Genomic DNA, 20,105 nt, shown 5'->3' with positions numbered 1-20,105 from the left:
TTATCAAACAGACGGAGATTGGGTGTGAGAGGACCAGCTGCAGACGGCAATATGGGGCGAGATTCTCCGACCCCCCTCCGGGTCGGAGAATCGCCGGTGGCTGGCATGAATCCCGCCCCCGCCGGTTGCCGAATTCTCCATCACCGGACATTCGGCGGGGGCGGGAATCGCGCCGCGCCGGTTGGCGGCCATCCCCCCCCCCCCCCAACGATTCTCCGGCCCGCGATGGGCCGAAGTCCCGCCGCTAAAATGCCTGTCCCACCGGCGTAGATTAAACCACCTACCTTACCGGCGGGACAAGGCGGCGCGGGCAGGCTCCGGGGTCCTGGGGGGGGCACGGGCCGATCTGGCCCCGGGGGGTGCCCCCACGGTGGCCTGGCCCGCGATCGGGGCCCACCGATCCGCGGGCGGGCCTGTGCCGTGGGGGCACTCTTTCCCTTCCGCCTTCGCCACGGTCTCCACCATGGCGGAGGCGGAAGAGACTCCCTCCAATGCGCATGCGCGGGAATGCCGTCAGCGGCCGCTGATGCTCCCGCGCATGCGCCGCCCAGAGATGTCATTTCCGCGCCAGCTGGCGGGGCACCAAAGGCCTTTTCCGCCAGCTGGTGGGGCGGAAATTCGTCCGGCGCGGGCCTAGCCCGTTAAGGTTGGGGCTCGGCCCCGAAAGATGCGGAGCATTCCGCACCTTTGGGGCGGCGCGATGCCCGACTGATTTGCACCGTTTTGGGCGCCAGTCGGCGGACATCGCGCCGTTTCCGGAGAATTTTGCCCATGGTGCAGGAGTTTCCCCACAGGCTCGGGGACCCTGAAGTCGGGTCAGGCGTCCATGCTGTGTGGGAAACGGTCACCTGGCACTGATTTTCCCCAAATTGACCAATTCGTTTCTTTAAAATTCTTTCAGAGGAGGTGAGTGTCGCCGTCTCGGCCGCATTTATTACCCATCCCGAATTGTTCTTGAGAAGATGGTGGTGAGCTGCCTTCTTGAAGTGACACTGAAGGGACGGCGATATATTTCCCAGTCAGGATGGTGAGGGGTTTGAAGGGGAACCTCCAGGTGGTGGGGTTCCCAGGTAACTGCTGCCAGCTCAGCTCCAATGGAGTGGGCCGTTGAAGCCGGGTGGCTAAAAGAAGGCCCTCCAGTACTGAAGAAGCCAGCACTTGTCTTTCCAGGTCAGAGAGAGAGAAGTGGCCTCTCTCCCACATTTTTAATGTTAAAATGAAAAATACCCTTCAGCAACCAGGCCAGTGTCGTGGAGCTTTCTTTCCGGGGTTCCTGGATGTGGGGGTGGTGGGGGGGGAGGGGATCCCCTGGTGTATGTGGGGGGTTGGGGGTTTCCCGGGTGTGTGGGGGGGGGGTTTCCGGGTGTGTGGGGGGGAGGTTCCCGGGTGTGTGGGGGGGGTGTTCCCGGGTGTGTGGGGGGGGTCCCGGGTGTTGGGGGGGTTCCCAGGTGTTGGGGGGGTGTTCCCGGGTGTGTAGGGGGGTGTTCCCGGGTGTGTGTGGGGGTGGGGGGTTCCCGGGTGTAGGGGGGTTCACTGGGTGTGTGGGGGGGTTCCCTGGGTGTGTGGGGGGGGTTTCCGGGTGTGGGGGGGTTCCCGGGTGTGTGGGGGGGGGGGGTTCCCGGGTGTGTGGGGGGGGGGGGGGGTCCATGGGTGTGTGGGGGGGAGTTCCCGGGGGGGGGGCTCCCGGCTGTGTGTGGGGGGGGTTCCCCAGGTGTGTGAGGGGGGGGTTCCGAGTGTGTGGGGTGGGGGGGGGGTTCCCAGGTGTTGGGGGGGTTCCCGGGTGTGTGTGGGGGGTCCCGGGTGTGTGGGGGGTTCCCGGGTGTGTGGGGGAGAGGGTTCCCGGGTGTGTGGGGGGGGGGTCACCGGGTGTGTGTGGGGGGGTTCCAGGGTGAGTGTGGGGGGTTCCCCAGGTGTGTGGGGGGTTCCCTGGGTGTGTGTGGGGGGGGGGTCCCGGGTGTGTGGCGGGGTTTCCCTGGGCGTGTGGGGGGGAGGTTCTCCGGATGTGGGGGGGGGGTTCCTGGGTGTGTGGGGGGGTGTTCCCGTTTGTGTGTGGGGTGGTGCCCGGGTGTGTGGGGGGGGGGGGGTTCGCGGGGGGGGGGGTTCACGGGTGTGTGGGGGGTGTTCGCGGGTGTGTGGGGGGAGGGGTTCCCGGGTGTGTGGGGGTTTCCCGGGGGGGGGTCCCGTGTGTGTGTGTGTGGGGTTCCCCGGGTGTGTGGGGGGAGGGGTTCCCGGGTGTGTGGGGGGTTCCCGGGGGGTTCCTGGGTGTGTGTGTGTGGGGTTCCCCGGGTGTGTGGGGGGGAGTTCCCAGGTGTGTGTGGGAAGAGGGGGGTTCCCTGTGTGTGTGTTTTTCATTCTGTTAGAAGAACTCTGCCAGGCAGTGAGGTGGCGTAGGAGCCGGAAAATCTGATGGGAAAAGCCGGCAGAGCAGTCACTGGGATACTCACTGGCAATGCAGCCACTAGGATAGTCACTGGCAGTGCAGCCACTGGGATGTTCACTGGCATTGCAGTCACTGCGATACTCCCTGGCAGCGTAGCCACTGGGATACTCACCGGCAGCGCAGCCACTGGAATACTCACTGGCAGTGCAGTCACTGGGAAAGTCACTGGCACTGCAGCCACTGGGATACTCACTGGCAGTGCAGCCACTGGGATACTCACTGGCAGCGCAGCCACTGGGATACTCACTGGCGGTACAGCCACTGGGATACTCACTGGCAGCGCAGCCACTGGGATACTCACTGGCGGTACAGCCACTGGGATACGCACTGGCAGTGCAGCCACTGGGATACTCACTGCTTTCCTTGCCTGAGAAAACACTGAAACAAAACAGAAAGTTTCTCTCTTTGTGTCTGTCTTCAAGGAGAAAAATACAAAAACCTCCCAGAAATATTAGAGAACCAAGTGGCCGGTGAGAATGGAGAAATAAATATCAGTAAAATAGCAGCACTGGAGAAATGAATGGGACTGAAAGTTGGCAAATCCACTGGACCTAATGATCTACATCCCAGATTGTTAAAAAGGCGGCTGTACAGATGCATTGGCAATCATCTTCCAAAATTCTGTCGATTCGGGAATGGTCCCTGTAAACAGGAAGGTAGCAAATGTCACCCCGACATTTAAGAAAGGTGCGAGAGAGAAAAGATGGAAAAACAGACCTTTTAGTGTGACATCAATAGGAGAGAAAATGTTAGAATCTGTTATAAAGGGTGTAATAACTCGATACTTACAAAATAATGGTAAGATTGGGGAGAATCAGTATCGACATGTGAAAGTGAAATAATATTTGACTAATCGGAATCAATTTTTTAAGGATGTACCGAGCAGAATAGATAAAGAGGACACCAATTGGTGTGATGTATTCGGATTCTTAAAGACCTTCCATAAGGTCCCACGAAAGAAGTTCTTAAGCTACAACATATTTAGGCATGGGTTGAGAATTGTTTACCGGATAGAAAACAAAGAGTAGGAATAAACAGGTCATTTTCAGGTAAACAGGAGTTGACTAGCTGGGTACCAGAAGATCAGTGCATGGGTCCCAGTTATTCACAAATATAGGGATCAAATAATAATAATAATCGCTTATTGTCACAAGTAGACTTCAATGAAGTTACTGTGAAACGCCCCAGTCGCCACATTCCAGCGCCTGTTCGGGGAGGCCGGTACGGGAATTGAACCCGCGCTGCTGGCCTTGTTCTGCATTACAAGCCAGCTGGTTAGCCCACTGTGCAAAACCAACCCCTCATAAAGTATTTCCAAGTTTTCCAATGTCACAAAACATTAGGTAATGTGATTTGTGAGGGGGATGCAAAGAGGCTTCAAGGGGATTTAGACAGGCTAAGTGATTGGTAAGATCATGGCAGATGGAGGATAATGTGGGAAAATGTGTAGTTATCCAATTTGGTAGGAAAAACATAAATGCAGAGTGCTTTTTGAATGGTTCAAAGGGACCTGGATGTCCTTGTTAATGAGTTACTTCAAGCTGGCAGGCAGATGCTGCACGTATTTAGGAAGACAACTGGAAGGTTGGCCTTTATTGCGGAAGGATTTAAGTACAGGGGTAAAGGTGTATTCCTGCAATTATTTAGATCCTTGGCAAGACTGAAACTGGACAGTTTTGGTCTCCTTCCCTGAGGAAAGATATTCTTGCCACAGAGGAAGGTTCACCAGTCTGGTTCCTGGGACGTTGGGATTGTCTTATCAGAAAATATTGAGGAGACTGGGTCTGTTTTCTCTGGAGTTTGGAAGAATGAGAGATGATCCCGTTGAAATGTACAAAATTCTTTCAGGGCTCGACAGGGTGATTGGAGAAAGGGGGCGTCATTCTCCGACCCCCCGCCGGGTCGGAGAATGGCCGTTGGCTGCTGTGAATCCCGCCCCCGCCCCCGCCGAAGTCTCCGCTCCCGGAGATTGGGCGGGGGCGGGAATCGGGCCGCGCCGGTTGGCGGGACCCCCCGCTGGATTCTCCGGCCCAGATGGGCCGAAGTCCCGCCCAGAAATTGCCTGTCCCGCCGGCGTAAATCAAAGCTGGTATTTACCGGCGGGACCAGGCGGCGTGGGCGGGCTCCGGGGTCCTGGGGGGGACGCGGGGCGATCTGACCCCGGGGGGTGCCCCCACGGTGGCCTGGCCCGCGATCGGGGCCCACCGATCCGCGGGCGGGCCTGTGCCGTGGGGGCACTCTTTCCCTTCCGCCTCCGCCACGGCCTCCACCATGGCGGAGGCGGAAGAGACTCTCCCCACTGCGCATGCGCGGGAAACTGACAGCGGCCGCTGACGCTCCCGCGCATGCGCCGCATTTCCGCACCAGCTGCCGCGGCAACAAACGCCATTTCCGCCATGTTGGGGCTAGGCCGCCAAAGATGCGGAGCATTCCGCACCTTTGGGCCGGCGCGATGCCCGTCTGATTGGTGCCATGTTTGGCGCCAGTCGGCGGACATCGCGCCGTTGGGGGAGAATTTCGCCCAGGATATTTGCAAAGAATACATCCAGACATGACCTGTCTGAATGGTGGAACAGACTCGGAGCAGAGAAATTGTCTATTCCTGCTCCATTGCCTGTGTTTCCATTGTCCAAAACATTCGAGTAGCTCATAATACATTGATGTGGAGATGCCGGCGTTGGACTGGGGTGGGCACAGTAAGAAGTTTTACACCAGGTTAAAGTCCAACAGGTTTGTGTCGAATCACTAGCTTTCGGAGCACTGCTCCTTCCTCTGGTGAAACAAACCTGTTGGACTTTAACCTGGTGTTGTAAGACTTCTTACCCTAATACATCGACAAGAGATTGCTATTTGCCCAGGACCTGTCTAGATTTACCCAACTATCGGATAATGCTCTTGTCTGCTGGTTACAGCAAGTTCCTTGCATGTGTTATCGTTTACCACTGACCCAAATTACAATACCCCGAATAAAACTCGCAAATGTAATTTGTTCATTTTTCTGATTGTTTCTGCTGTAGGATTCTGCGGCTAAATACTGGAGAACTAATGGCTTACCAGCTGAAAAAATAATAATTGGGTTCCCAACATACGGACGAGCATTCACACTTAAAACTTTCACCAATCACAGCGTTGGTGCCCCAGCAATTGGACCTGGACCTGCTGGCATGTACACTAAAGACCCCGGTTACTGGGCTTATTACGAGGTAACAAAACTTGAGTACACTTTTTGGTTACTGAACTAATAATCCGGATAATGAGAGTTAAATCTCACCATGAATTTGAATAATCGGGGAATAAAATGCTGGTATCAGTGAAAATGAACACGAATCGTCATAGAGACCCGAATGGGTTTTCATAAAAGTATTGCTGATTTCACTCAGACTCTCGCCTGGTCTAATTTCAATGTCTCCAGACCCACATTAATATGGTTGATTTTTAACTGCCTCCTGGAGGGTTCTAGAAAACCATTTAGTTGCATCAATAGAGATGAGGAATAATGCCAGCCTGGACAGAATTGGCCACTTCCTGATCATTCATTTATAAAGACCAGGAACTCCGTGAATATCTCTCTGCTTCTGGTTAAAAAGTTACCTCTGATGTTCCCTCGTCAAATCTTTTATTCCTTCCAAGTGGTCCTTTCAAGATTGTGGCCGGGGTTGGCACCGATCTCGGGGCACTGCTGCCCCCAACACCCTCCACCCTCCCAGAGACACTCACCTCAGCGAAGAGGCTCCTGGGACACTCTCTGGTGCACACGACACACGTGCTCCAAGTACATCACGGGGAGGTAGGAACCCCTGAGGGGGTGACCAGCCTGTGGGTGGCCCGACCCCAGGGATTGGCTGCCGTCCAGACGGCAGTGCTCCTGGAGAGCGCGGTTCCATCGATAATGGAGATGTAGACGCAGAGCCAGGGACTACAGGATGGGCGGGTTGTCAGCAACCACCCCGCACCTGTGGGTGCAGTTGGAGGAGTCCAACTGCCTGCAGAGGCAGGAGGAGGTGCCAACCATGCGTGTCACCCAGGCCAACACCACACGGGTGGCATCTGCTGTGGATGTCTTGGGTGCGAGGGTCATGGCCATGGGTCAGGTGTCCAAGGCCTGGGGCACAGGACAGGGCGGCCACGTCACAGGCAGTCACATACCAGGGCCACATGCACATTTCAGCAGCGCTCCAGAGCGTGGCCCAGCCACGACGGGCCATGGCTGCGAGTATAGAGAGCATTGGCCTGGCGCTGGGTGGCCTGAGTCAGTCAGAGGGACCTGGCATGGTCCCAGAGTGATGCGGCCCAGTCATAGAGGGACGTGGCCCAGTCCCTGTGCCCCATGGTTGCGAGCATCGAGACTCTGGTTGAGACGAGGGTGGGCCTCCAGGTGCTCAGTCCGGCTGCGCCCATCCCAAGGACTAGCCTGGGGCCGGAGGGGCTGGGTTGGTTGAGTTGCCATTGGCCAGGCCGCCCAGTCGGCTTACCTGGAGGTGATTAGGTTGTCCCTTGTGTGGCGGTCCTGGCGCGCACGTCGTGCAACCTCCTGTGCTTGTCCGGGCCCCTTGCCATACCCATCCTGCCCCTCCACAGCATTCTCCTCGCTGGACGGGGCCTGCCGTTCCTCTTCCAGCATATCACCCCTCTGATGTCCAGCAGGCCGCCACAATGCAGGAGACCCTCCTGCGGCTATATTGGAGGACCCCACCAGACCTGTCCAGGCACCTGAACTGCATCTCCAGGACGCGAAGCACCGCTTTTGATGATGCTCTGGGCGTCGTTGTAGCGGTTCTCCGCATCGGTCCGAGGCCTCCGGATAAGTGTCATCAGCCACGACCGCAGAGGACAACCCCTGTTGCCCAAGAGCCGACCCCTCGGCCGAGAGGGTGCCTCGAAGGTGTTGTGCACCGTCAGTGCACCAGGGCGAATGCTGCCTGGATATCGGGTGCAGGTGTGTGTGAAGTGCATTCAGTGGTCTCACACCAGATGCACATTGAGGGAGTGGAATCCCTGCCGATTGATGAAGGGGAACCCCTCATGCCCCACTGCTCGTAGGAGGACATGTGTCCAATCAATCACCCCCTGAACCTGGGACTTGCCTAGATGGTGGCGAATCCCGCCTCCCGGGCATCTCGGAAATCCGTGATGTCATGGGTGCACCTATGTACAAGGTCTGGGAAATCCTGATCAGGGCCCCACTCATTGCCTGGAAGGACCCCGTGGCGTTGAGGTTCAAGGCAACATTCACCTTGACGGCCACTAGGAGAAGGGTGTCGTCCCCCACACCCCCACGGTGCTCCGGCAGAGATGCCGCACTGTCCCCAGTGCAGCCGGAGCAGTCACCGACTTGCTCAGTCCGCCAGGTCCTCGAAGGACAGGCGCTGCCGGTGAACATGAGGGCCGGATGCAGTGCCCCCTTCCTACCTCCTCCTCGGCCCCCATTAATACAGTCAGCTCTCCACCCTCACCGCCTGGCCCCTGCTCCTCTGGGACAGGCTCCTGTTCTGCAGGGTCCTCCTCGGTCAGCTCCTGCTCGCAGACTCAGCCCTCGGTGCAGCCACAAGGGCCATAGCGGCCAGGCAGATGCCAACCATTCCTGACAAATCTATTGCCTTGGGCGGGGGTGGTCAAAGGAGGACATGTTGGCATGGTGAGTACTCCGTGCCCATCCAGGCCTAACCGTTACACGGTGATCCTGGCTTGCACTGGAGCCCCTACCACTGCATGTCCCCCTCCCCACCCCCACCCCCACCCCAGGCTGTTCCCCCCTGCCCAATGCCTTGCCTTCCGCACCACACACCTGGCCCCATCGGTGCCTGGCACTGGGGGGGGGGGGGGGGGGGGGGGGGGACTCTCGCCCACCCCCCGTCTCTGCCGGCAGGGGTACCGGTGGCTGGCACTACCCATTCCAGCGCTACACTCTGTGGTCCCTGTCCTGCGGCCCCCTATGGTGGGTGTCGTCCTTGGGTGGGCTGTGATACCCACCCGCAGGGTGGGGTGGGGGGGGGGGGGCACCGTGTGCCACCGACCGCCACCAGGCTTGGTGACAAGCACGTGGGCTGGGCCCAGGGATGGAGCCCAGCCAGGGGGGTGGCACCTGTTGGGACCTCTGCTGCGGTTTGCTGTGGGTCGTCTGTGCATCGCACGGGTTGTGCCCACCTGTCTGGGGCAGGATGGACGGGCAGGGGCGCAGTGGGCAGGCAGGGCTTGGTGACGGCCGGTGGTCCCGAGGCTTGGGCTAGCTTATAGTGTCACTGGTTAGGCATCTGCCCTGAGAGGGACAGTGTGCCAGGGTGAGTGCCAAAGGGCACGGTGCAGGTGTCTGATGTTCCGGGTGCATTTTGTGCTTCCCCTGCTCCCCCTGCAGAGGGCAGCACCTCCAATGGGCGCACTGAGGGGTGCCAGCACCAGGTGGGCTCCTGGCTGTGCTGCACCATCCCGTTGACGAGTTGACTGGGGTCTGGGGGTTCCAAGGGGGTGGTCTGGGAGAGGGGGGGGGGGGTGGGAGCACACACACGGTTGGTGGCGCTCTGCAGATTTACAGGACACGGTGAGCTGCCAGATGGCTGCATTGCGGACTGTGGCAATGGCGGTGTGTGCCCGGACACCCCGGCCCCACACTCCATCTCCCGGTTGCCCCCCCGCTACTCCCGCAAGTCCTGCCAGCCATCCCCCAGCCGGTGGCACAACTGTCAGGCCACACGGGCATGGAATGCGTCCATGCCACCAGCGAGGTCCTGCAGTATAGTGGTCCGTTGGGTGCCTGCGGCTGATGCTTGATTATCCGCCCATTCACGATTTGTGATCCCGTCGTCTCTGGATGCAGAATCCGTCTCATCATCTTCTCAAACTGAACTGTGAGGTTTGTTCAGTGTTGTTGAAATCTAAATATTGCTGGAAATCTTCCATAAAAACAGAAATTGGTACAAATGAAAGTTCTGTTGAAATCCATTATTAACTTTGATTTATCTGGACAGGTAGAAAGCTGGTCCTTAATTATAGACTCAAAGATTTTCCCTACCACAGGTATGGAACTGACTGAGCTATAACCACGTAAATTAGTGCAATGTCACGTTTCTAAGAATAGTTTCTACACTGAACAGTCTCTAACGCTTCAGCACACATTCAGCAGCCAGGATTATTGAGGTAGATTATAGGGTTCATTGCCTGTGGTAATCTAACAGTGTCAGCACCCCCGGTCGTCATAAAAAAAGGCAAGCTGCTATTCCACTGAAATGAACAATCTGTCCCAGCATAACTACCCCGGCAGTGAAGACAAATATCTCATCTGTAATTTCGAGGACCTCAGGAAATCTTCCACTCAAAGGGCGTCATTCTCCGCCGGCGGGAGTCTCCGTTTTGCCGGCGCCCGGGGGTTTCCCGACGGCGTGGGGCTGCCCCACAATGGGAAACCCCATTGACCGGCCGGTGTTACGGAGACTCCCGCCGGCCGGTCGGCGCAGAAATGTGGCGGGGCGGGTAGGAGAATTTCGCCCAAAATGTTTAACAATGAACAAATGTACAATTCTTCTTGTGGATTTTAATCATATAACAACAGCCAATCCTTCTCAATGACAGGTCTGTGACTTCTTGAAAAATGCTAAAATCGAAATGATTCAGGAGCAGAAGGTCCCGTATGCATCTGATGGAAAAGTATGGCTTGGATACGATGACATTAACAGCTTTGAGACCAAAGTATGGTTTGTGTATTCTGAGTTACTTCAATTCGTAAATCTTTGTTTGGGGAGTATTCCAATATGTTTTTACGCATTGTTGCAAAATATATGTTTAAACAGGAGTGTCTTCCTCGGCCACATAGCACAGGGCTTTGGAGGCAATAAATTACAAGATTGCAAGACACAGATATGCTAATTTTACTTAAACTATCTTGAGAAACCTCTCCCCAACATGCCATCCAGTTGCTTTGGATTCCTCGCCTTTGACCTGTTCTGGTAGCCACAGCATTAATGTAGCTCACAGCATCAGTGGTAACCCCCAGGATGTTGATTGTGGAGGATTCAGCAATGGTAATGCCATTGAATGTCAAGGGGCGATGGTTTGATTGTCTCTTGCTGGAGATGGTCACTGCCTGGCACTTGTGTGATGCAAATGTAACTTTCCACTTGTCAGCCCGAGCCTGGATATTGTCCGGGTCTTGCTGCATTTGGACAGGGACTGCTTCATTATCTGAGGAGTTGTGAATGGTGCTGAACATTGTGCAGTCATCGCAAACATCCCCACTTCTGACCTTCTGATGGAAGGAAGATTATTGATGAAGCAGCTGAAGATGGTTGATGGCAGTACACTATCTGAAGTTTATTTCGCATGGCAATTATTCATCATATGAAAAATAATCTTTTAATTTATTTATATCACAAATCGCTGATCTCATGGTTCTTAGAATTTATCCCACATAGAATTCATCCATTTATAAAGCCAACATGCATTTTAAACCATCAAACCATGAAATTTAAGTCGGACAGACCAACAAATAAGAAATATTAAATAAGAACTATAAGTAAAAACAGCTTGGTTGGGCGTTGTCAGTGTTTGGAAATAACATACTGCTCCCACGCTGCCGTCAAGACAACCCATGTTAAAAGTCAAGTAAGTTAACACGTCTATCACGTATGTGATGTGTGACACACTCAATTTGACCAGCCAAATATTTATTCATAAAACTGAAACAAATACAACTGAGCAATCGCATTTAAAACATGTGACAATAGGTCAGCCGTGCTCTGTCGACCTTGTCAGTCAGGCCTCTCCATGAACAGAAGAAGCAGATGCAGCAGCCAATCTAGAGAGAGTATTAAGAAACAACAGTTGTTTTATAATTGACCGTATGATCTATCTATTGAGAGCACTAAATGATCAGTTTTATCCCCTTCTGTTCTGGGGCCTTAAAAGGTTGAGGCTAATTAAACATTGTTACCTTCGTGTCAGACCACTTCCATCAGTTAGCTACTGTACACCTACTTGTAAAAGTTCTGACAAGTGACATGTATGTCACGCTATGCTAAACTCCTGCTCTGCAGATTTGAAACTTTATAACCTATAAACCTCTCTATTGTTCCAATAGCCACTTCATTGCACTCCGCAGAGCCCAACAGGCCACATTCCCCATAGATTGTTTAGTCAAAGGATGGAACATTATGCATCATTCCAGCCAACCAAAATAAGCAAAGCTCTATTTAAATAAACTTTGAGATGCAGCCATCGCAATGTAGCCATCCCTATTCTACGCACTAATTTGTGTTGTTTTATATCAAAAGGATGAGAAATGTAGACCCATGATTTCCAACGTGCAGGGAACCTTTCCAGCCAAACTTCCAAGTCGCAACACCGATTATATTTTAGTCGTGTAAAACTAATCTGGCTACAAGTTGATCTGAAGAGTAGTCGAAGAACAATGAATCTGTAATTACACCAGAATGATGCAGCATCGCGTCGGTTTCAGCCACTCAGTTGCCAAGGAGGCAGCTCACTGCCACCCTTCTCAAAGGCAATTACAGATAGGCAATAAATGCTGGCATTACCGGTGACCCCAACACCTCTTCATCAATACGTTTATAAAAGATCAAAGGAAGAATGTAAAACTGGGCCAGTGGTGCCTTGACACTGTATAAAAAAAACATTTACTACATGCAGCACGTTATTGATGAACAGGAAATAAAACATTCCCATTGTTAATTTTTCATTGTAGGTCCAGTGGATGAAAGATAACAAATTTGGTGGTGTTTTTGTGTGGACAATAGACCTCGATGATTTACATAATCATTGCAGAAAGGGAGTGCTCCCTCTAACAAGCAAACTGCATAAACTTCTTGACATAAATCCAGGTAAAGTATTTATCATTACCATTGATAACTAAAATAATAGTCCTTTGGTAGTGATGTACCTTCAATCCACAGAGAGGCAGCGAGAGCGAGTGAACATAAGGCTTTATTAGTCATGAACTTGCCTAGCCAGAGTCAGTAGTACAGATGAATGCCGCCCACAAGAGGCCAGCCTATATATGCCCCGGTGTGGGCGGAGCCAGAGGCGGAGCCATACCGGGGTTACAGTACCATACCTGAAAACAATTCATATCACCACTTCCAGGTCATAGGTCACAGGTTATGGCATCATGCATGCATTAAGGTGAATACATTCACCACAGGTAGTACTTAAGAATTGCTGGAAAAAAGGGACACGTCAAAGCTTTTGATCTAGCACGCATCAGGGAATTTCACAAGAATACAGTTTGCTAATATTTATGCTGAATTAGGATTGACAGTTGGGCTCTCAGTGTAAGGAAGCTACATATATTAATACACGGGGCTCTGTTCTTTGCACATAGAAAGAATGCACACATATTGTGCCTTTTCCAGCTAAACCAAGTAAATGACAGCCATTCACTGACTCGTTCCTCAGGCCAATGCCTTGATCAATCAGGGCCAAGCTGACTGGTTTAAATTTCAAACAATGCTTGGCAGTTAACTTCAGTCACCATCAACTGGTGCATTCTCCATGGAAATGCCTCGACAAATTAGAGTTCACTTGTCAACCAATCAGCATTCTCTTCTTACACAGTATAAATTGTTGTTCTCCTTGTGATGCTGTACGAATTAAGTAATGGCATGATGGGAAAACTGGTCAACTATTCGGTACAATGTAAGAAAAGCTGACCTAGCCATTTCAATGTACCAGACCCCTTTGTAAGACCAATAAGGCTGACTCCGCATAACCTAAAGCATGAATAAGATCAGAGAAGGTCAAGCTATTCCAAAATGCCTGACCTCTGTAATTTCTGATAAGGCTAACTCGTCATAACCCAGGGCGGTATGAATAAGACAAGATAAGGAATGGATGAGTCTCCTCCGACCTTTTAATGTTCTATCAAAGGACAAGATAATGGTATGAGGGATGAGACAAGGAGTGCGAGAAGATCAACACGTCAGCAGGTTTATGACATTGCTTACGTTTCTACTTCCGATCGAATTCCTGACTAAGCTGTAGTCACACAATCTTGATAATGATAATGTATAAATACTGAACTGATTTTCTGTAAAAGCGCGGACTTGACAAGGAATTAGCAGTGGTAGTAACTGCTCTCCGACCTCAAGTTTCAGCCAAAACTGCATGCGGTCTTTTCGTAAATAAAGCCTTGTTATTTTACCATAACAATCTATTGTTGAGTCTTTACCACAGTCAAAGAAGCAGGAAAATATTGACTTCAACATCCTCATACTGGTATTCTTCAGAAGTCCTGATGCCTGTGAGATGAAAAACTTTGACATGTCTCTTACTCAGCAACATAAAAATAATAGTATTCCACCAAACTAATTTTACTAGATTGGGATGTGTGTACAATAATATGGTAGCATTATTATGTGTATTACTGCATTCTAGTGCAGTTTTTAAAATCAACGTACTTTTGCAGATATTGTTGCGACACCTTGGTCTGAGGGGAGCACGAGGGGACATAGCCTTAAACTGAGGGGTAATAGATATAGGACAGAGGTCAGGGGTAGGTTCTTTACGCAAAGAGTAGTGAGGCCGTGGAATGCCCTACCTGCTACAGTAGTGAACTCGCCAACATTAAGGGCATTTAAAAGTTTATTGGATAAACATATGGATGATAATGGTATAGTGTAGGTTAGATGGCTTTTGTTTCGGTGCAACATCGTGGGCCGAAGGGCCTGTACTGCGCTGTATTGTTCTATGTTCTATGTTCTATGATACACGGTCAATTCCAGTCTCCTTGACTTGGAGTCGCAACACAATTGAATTAACCAATAATTCTTATAAAAACACCCAAAGTCTTTGACCCTTGGCTGCACAATAATTACAATCACCAGGTTTGTAAATGTAAGCACAATTACTTTTTATTTATAGCAAGAACTATAATGAAATATGCAGCATATACAATTATAACTACTATCCAATTCTTAATCCCCCATTTTAACTTGCACCCACTCCCGACACACTCACAAGACATCTGTCCAAAGTTAACTGGGAGCAGCTATTTGTAGGAAAATCTACATCAGAACAGTGGGATTTATTCAAAAAGGACATAGAGAGAGTACAGGAACAACATGTCCCGTGATAGTGAAGGGTGAGCAGAGAACCCGGGACGTCAGGGGATATCCGAGGATGGATAAGGAACAAAAGGAAAGCTTACGGCAGAGACCAAGGGCTCAAACCCGTAGAAACCCTCGCGGAGTATCGGCAGCGCAGGGGGTTACTGAAGAAAGGTATTAGGAGAGTGAGAGAGGGGGCGTAAAAAAGCACTGGCAGGGAAAATAAAGGAAAAGGTGTTTTAAGGGCAGGCAGTCGACCAGGGTAAGAATAGGGCCCACTAGGGACTGACGTGGCAACTGTGTGGAACCGGAATAGATGGGTGAGGTATTAAATGAGTGTTTTGTATCTGTGTCCACTACGGAGAAGGAAGATGTAGATATCAAAATCAGATAGGAATATTGCAATTTACTTGTACAACTTAATATTGAGAGGGAGGAGGTATTAAGAGTTTTAACGGGTTTCTCTAGCCACAGGAGAGGTGCCAGAGGACTGGAAGACAGTTAATGTGGTTAATAAGGGTTAAAATTAATAAGGAGCTGCCCCAAATAACTGAGTGGCAGTTATCTGTCAATCTTCTGAAGCCTGATTAGCAGGTCAGAGGTGTTGATTACATCATTTGAAACTTTAACTGGTGTGCGAGTCATCTCAGACAATCTCAGCTCCATTTAGGTAAAGAGCTTCAAAGCGCACTCATAGTGAGCTTTGCGCATGAGCAGTGGGAGAGAGGCCACACCTGGAGTGAGGCCACAGGCAGAGTGAGATTTAAGCTTTAAACTTGGGAATTTGAAGCAGCGTGAGAATTCAGTGCAGAACGGGAAGAGGAGTTCTTTGCTTTTTCTCCTTGCTTTGTAACTTTTAAATATTTTAAGCTGAGGCTACAGGGCAGAGCACTGATTGGTAAATACTGGGTATCATCGATAAGCCTTTACAGCTTTCATCAATTAGAGTTTGAAAATAATATAATCTATAAGGGTTTTAATTGGTAGTAACGAAGACAAGCGAAGAAGGGCCATAGAGAATTGGATTTAATCTAACATCAAGCATTTTACAAAGCTTTAATTTAAAAGATTAAGTCATGGCAGGAGAGCTCAAAGCCTCGGTTTGCTCCTCTTGCTCCTTGTGGGAAGCCGGGACCATTTCTAGTGCCTGGGACCAGCATGTGTGCAGGAAGTATCTCCAGCTACAGCTCCTGGAAGCCTGCATTTCAGAGTGGAGCAATGGCTAGGGACACTGTGGAGCATCTGTGATGAGAAGAATTGATAGCACATATAGAGGTGGCCACACAACAGACTCAGGCCCCACAGGCAGGAAGGGAATGGGTGGCCACCAGACAGAGCAAGAGAGTGAGGCAGGTAGTGCAGGAATCTCCTGTGGCCATTCACCTGCAGAATAGATATACCGCTTTGGATACTGTTGAGGAGAATGGCCTCTCCAGGGGAAAGCAGCAACAGCCAAACTCATGGCACCGCGGTTGGTTCTGCTGCAGAGGGAGGAGTAAAAAGTGTGGGAATGAAATAGTTGCAGGGGATTCGCTTGTAAAGGGAATAGACAGGTGTTTCTGTGGCCGCAAACGGGACTCCAGGATGGTATGTTGCCTCCCTGGTGCTAGGACCAAGGATATCTCGGTGCGGTTACATGACATTCTGGAAGGGGAGGGTGGACAGCCAGTGGTTGTGGTACACGTTGGTACCAACGACATAGGTTAAAAAAAGGGATGAGGTCCTAAAAGCAGAATATAAAGAGTTAGGAAGAAAGTTGATAAGTCGGACCTCGAAGGGAGTGATCTCAGGATTATTACCGGTGCCACGTGCTGGTCAGAGTAGAAATAGCAGGATGTATCGGTTGAATACGTGGCTGAAGAGATGGTGAGGGGGAGGGTTTCAGATTCCTGGGGCATTGGGACCGGTTCTGGGGGAAGTGGGACCTGTACAAACTGGACGGGTTACACCTGGGCAGGACTGGAACTGATGTCCTTGTATGTGGGTGGGGGGGGGGTCTTGCTAGAGTGGTTGGGGGTGTTCAAACTAATATGGCAAGGTGGGGGGTGGGAACCTATGCAAGGATTCAGAGAAGGGGCAATCAATAACAAGAGAAAACGAGAGAAAAGAGAATAAGTAAAGTGATAGGTAGAAAAATCAGGAGCCGGTATCAGATACTGTAAACAATAGTAGGAATGCAACAAAATACATTCAGATTTTGTACCTGAACGTGCAAAATAAAATGGGTGAATTAATTGTGCATTTTTCTTTAATAATTTAAGTGAATCTAAACTCTATCACATTTTTCTTTACCAGACTGTCTGAAAACACCAGTGATGTCTAACTTGATCAGCCGCAGTGGAGGAATGATTGAGGATGTTGATCAGGCATGGTGTCACAATAAAATGCTTGGTGTTTACCCTGACCCAAAAGATACATCCAAATTCTACCACTGTACTGTGATAGGCGTTCATGAACACTGTCCTACGAAGCAAGTCTATGATCAAAGTTGCATGTGTTGTACATGGCCTCAAACTAAGGGGGCTTATGACCCAAATTGGTGTCACCATCAATTTGATGGCTTTCATGCCGACCTGAACGATGTTACAAAATTCTATGTTTGTGCTCAACACAAAACCTTCTGGAAAGAGTGTCCCAAAGGACTGTTGTTTAATGCAGCGTGTAAATGCTGCAAATGGACCCTGACCAAGAGGAGAGTTCAAAATGATAATGACCATTCTTCAAATTATTTTCCAATGCCACACAATTTTCAAATTTAATTTCTATACCCACCTCTTGCCACCTAAATTATTAGTGCGACAGTAAAACCAGAATCTAGCACATCATTAGTTACAGCTTTGAAATGAATTTCAAAACATTACCCACAGATTGTTCATTCTTATGGTCCCAGAATTATCGAGCATTCATCATGTGTAGCCTCATTGTATTGTTCCCTCATTTTACTAAATATTTGTAACAAGCGTTCTCTTCTGTCACAGACGGAATGTAATACTGAGATTATTTTTAATGGTCCAATTCTGGCTACGGTATTAACATAACACCCATTTGACCCAGTGAATGTCAAATTTAAAATTCTTCACTGTACTAAATAAAATAAAATCTTACTGCAAAGTGTGCTGAAACTTTATTATCAGTCGTCTTTTTAGTAAATCAACTGATGGATCATCTTAACACTGCCAATGATAAATGCTCTCTCATTCTCGTCTTTTTTGTGACTTCCTCCTACGAACATGTGAACATAAAAGAATTCAGAACAGGAGTAGATCCTCTCGCGCCCTTGCGCCTGCCATTCTAAAAGATCTTGGCTGAAGTCATTTTAAACTTAGCTTCACATTCCTGCATACCCCTTTGCTTCTCAAAAATCTATTTAATTCAGCCTTAAAGTTATTCAAAGACTCTGCCTTACCCACCATTTGAGGAAGAGAGTTCCAAACTCTCTCACCCCTCTGACGCAAAATGGTTTTCTTCTTCTCTGTCCTAAACGCGTGACCCCTTATTTTTAGACAGTGACCCTTTAGTTCTCGATTGTCCCACAAGAGGAAACATCCTCGCCACATCCAACCTGTCAACGCCCCTCAAGATCCCATGGGCGGGATTTTCCGACCCACCGTCGGGCCAGAGAATCGCTGGGGGGCGGCGTGAATCCCGCCCCGCAGCCCAGCCGCCGGCTGCCGGATTCTCCTGCCCCGGTTTTTCGGCGGGTACGGGAATCGCGTTGTGCCCGTGGGGGGCCGTTGGCAGCACCCACCCCGGCGATTCTCCGCCCCGTGAGTGGACAAGTTGCCGCCCGTTTTCGGCCTGTCCAACCGGCGTAAATCAAACAAGGTCCTTACCGGCGGGAGCTGGCTCTGCGGGCGGCCTCCGGGGTCTTCGGGGGACGCGGGGGGATCTGGCCCCGGCGGGGGGGAGAGCCCCCAGGGTGGCCTGGCCCACGATCAGGGCCCACTGATCCGCGTGCGGGCCTGTGCCATGGGGGCACTCTTTCCCTCCGCGCCCGCCGCTGTAACGGTCCGCCATGGCACGGAGAAGAATACCCCCGCGCATGCGCTGGGATGGTGCCAGTATACGCTGGCGCTCCCGCGCATGCACCAACTCACACCGGCCGGCGGAGGCCCTTTGGCGCGGTTGGCACGGCGCCAACCCCACTGCGCCGGACTAGCCCCTGATGGTGCGGATGATTCACATCACCCCTCGGCGCCGGTACGGCAAGCCCCACCAGGTAGCGGAGAATCCCGGCCCAGATGCTTTGATCAAGTTGCATCTTACTCTTCTAAACTCCAGCGGATACAGGCCTAGACTGTCCAACATGGAATCCCTACAGTGCAGAAAGAGGTCATCAGCCCATTGAGTCATCACCACCCCCCGAAAGAGCACCCCACCTAGGCCTAGACCCCATAACCCCACCTAACCTGCACATCTTTGGACTCTGGGAGGAAACCAGAGCACCCGGAGGAAACCCACGCACACACGGGGAGAACGTGCAGACTCCGCACAGACAGTCACCCAAGGCTGGAAATTGACCCAGAAACCCTGGCGCTGTGAAGCAGCAGCGATAACCAACCTTTCTTCATGAAATAATCCACCCATTCCAAGTATTGGAACGAATATTGTGTAATGAGGCAGACTTGATTAGGGAACATAAGGTGAAGGAACCTTAGGGAGCAGTGACCACAATATGATAGAATTTACCCTGCAGTTTGAGAGGGAGAAGCTGCAATCAGATGTAACGGTATTACAATTAAATAAGGGTAACTACAAAGACATGACCCGGCTTGGGTCAGTGTCTGTGCGGAGTCTGCACGTTCTCCCCGTGTGTGTGTGGGTTTCCTCCGGGTGCTCCGGTTTCCTCCCACAAGTCCCGAAAGACGTGCTGTTAGGTGAATTGGACATTCTGAATTCCCCCTCTGTGTACCCAAACAGGCGCCGGAGTGTGGCGACTAGGAGCTTTTCACAGTAACTTCATTACAGTGTTAATGTAAGCCTACTTGTGACAATAAAGATTATTATTATTATTATTAGGGGAAGGGTGGGCAGGCCATGCATTGTGAGGGGGGGGGTGGTCCTCAGGTGGACTTTGGGAGAAAGTCCTTTAAGGGGTTCCCGCCTTGGCTCACGGGGAGGTCCGGCATGTCAGGACCAACCTGGTAAATCCCTGTAGTGATTCTCGCCCACGTGATTCCCAGCCCGGAGAACGGGAGAACCGTGAGCGCCTGGAGTATCTGGTGCCCCACCCATGGGTCATTAGGGCCCATTAGCATCCAGTAGCATCCTCCTGCTGGCGTGCGGGCGCAGATCCCCATCCCGCCGCCAATGGGGGCGCCGGAGCACAGCGGTCAATTAGGCACTCAGCGCGTACCTCGATTTCAGCTGGACGCCCGCGTTTCTGGTGTGATGGGGCGGAGGATCCAGCTCCTTGGCTTTTAGACTTCCCTGGATTGTGTATGATGCAGTCGGAAGAGCACAGCAGAGAATGGCTGCAGCTGTAGAGCACGAGCAACAGGAGGAATCCTGCCTCTGCTGCATGTCCACAGGCCGGGAGGTTCCGGCCACGGATTTGGGAGCGACCCGGGCAGTAGTTCCGAACAGTAATCAACAATCAGGGAGAGGAAAGGAGA

General features: G+C 51.3%; 1 protein-coding gene across 1 annotated transcript in view; it reads left to right on the top strand.

Moving 5' to 3' along the window:
- Positions 1-17,601, top strand: part of LOC140393644 (acidic mammalian chitinase-like) — a 55,274-nt gene extending 37,673 nt beyond the window's left edge. Inside the window, exons 8-11 of the mRNA XM_072479923.1 lie at positions 5,458-5,643; positions 10,004-10,120; positions 12,132-12,267; positions 16,786-17,601. Of these exons, the coding sequence (XP_072336024.1) occupies positions 5,458-5,643; positions 10,004-10,120; positions 12,132-12,267; positions 16,786-17,249 (903 nt within the window). The 3' untranslated portion in view covers positions 17,250-17,601. The remainder of the gene's footprint in view (positions 1-5,457; positions 5,644-10,003; positions 10,121-12,131; positions 12,268-16,785) is intronic.
- The last annotated feature ends 2,504 nt before the right edge of the window (positions 17,602-20,105 follow it).

This window comes from Scyliorhinus torazame, chromosome 17, assembly GCF_047496885.1.
Source record: "Scyliorhinus torazame isolate Kashiwa2021f chromosome 17, sScyTor2.1, whole genome shotgun sequence".
NCBI classification, from domain to species: Eukaryota; Metazoa; Chordata; class Chondrichthyes; order Carcharhiniformes; family Scyliorhinidae; genus Scyliorhinus; species Scyliorhinus torazame.
The sequence above is the reverse complement of the archived record's forward strand: the minus strand, read 5'-3'. Positions and strand labels throughout refer to the sequence as shown.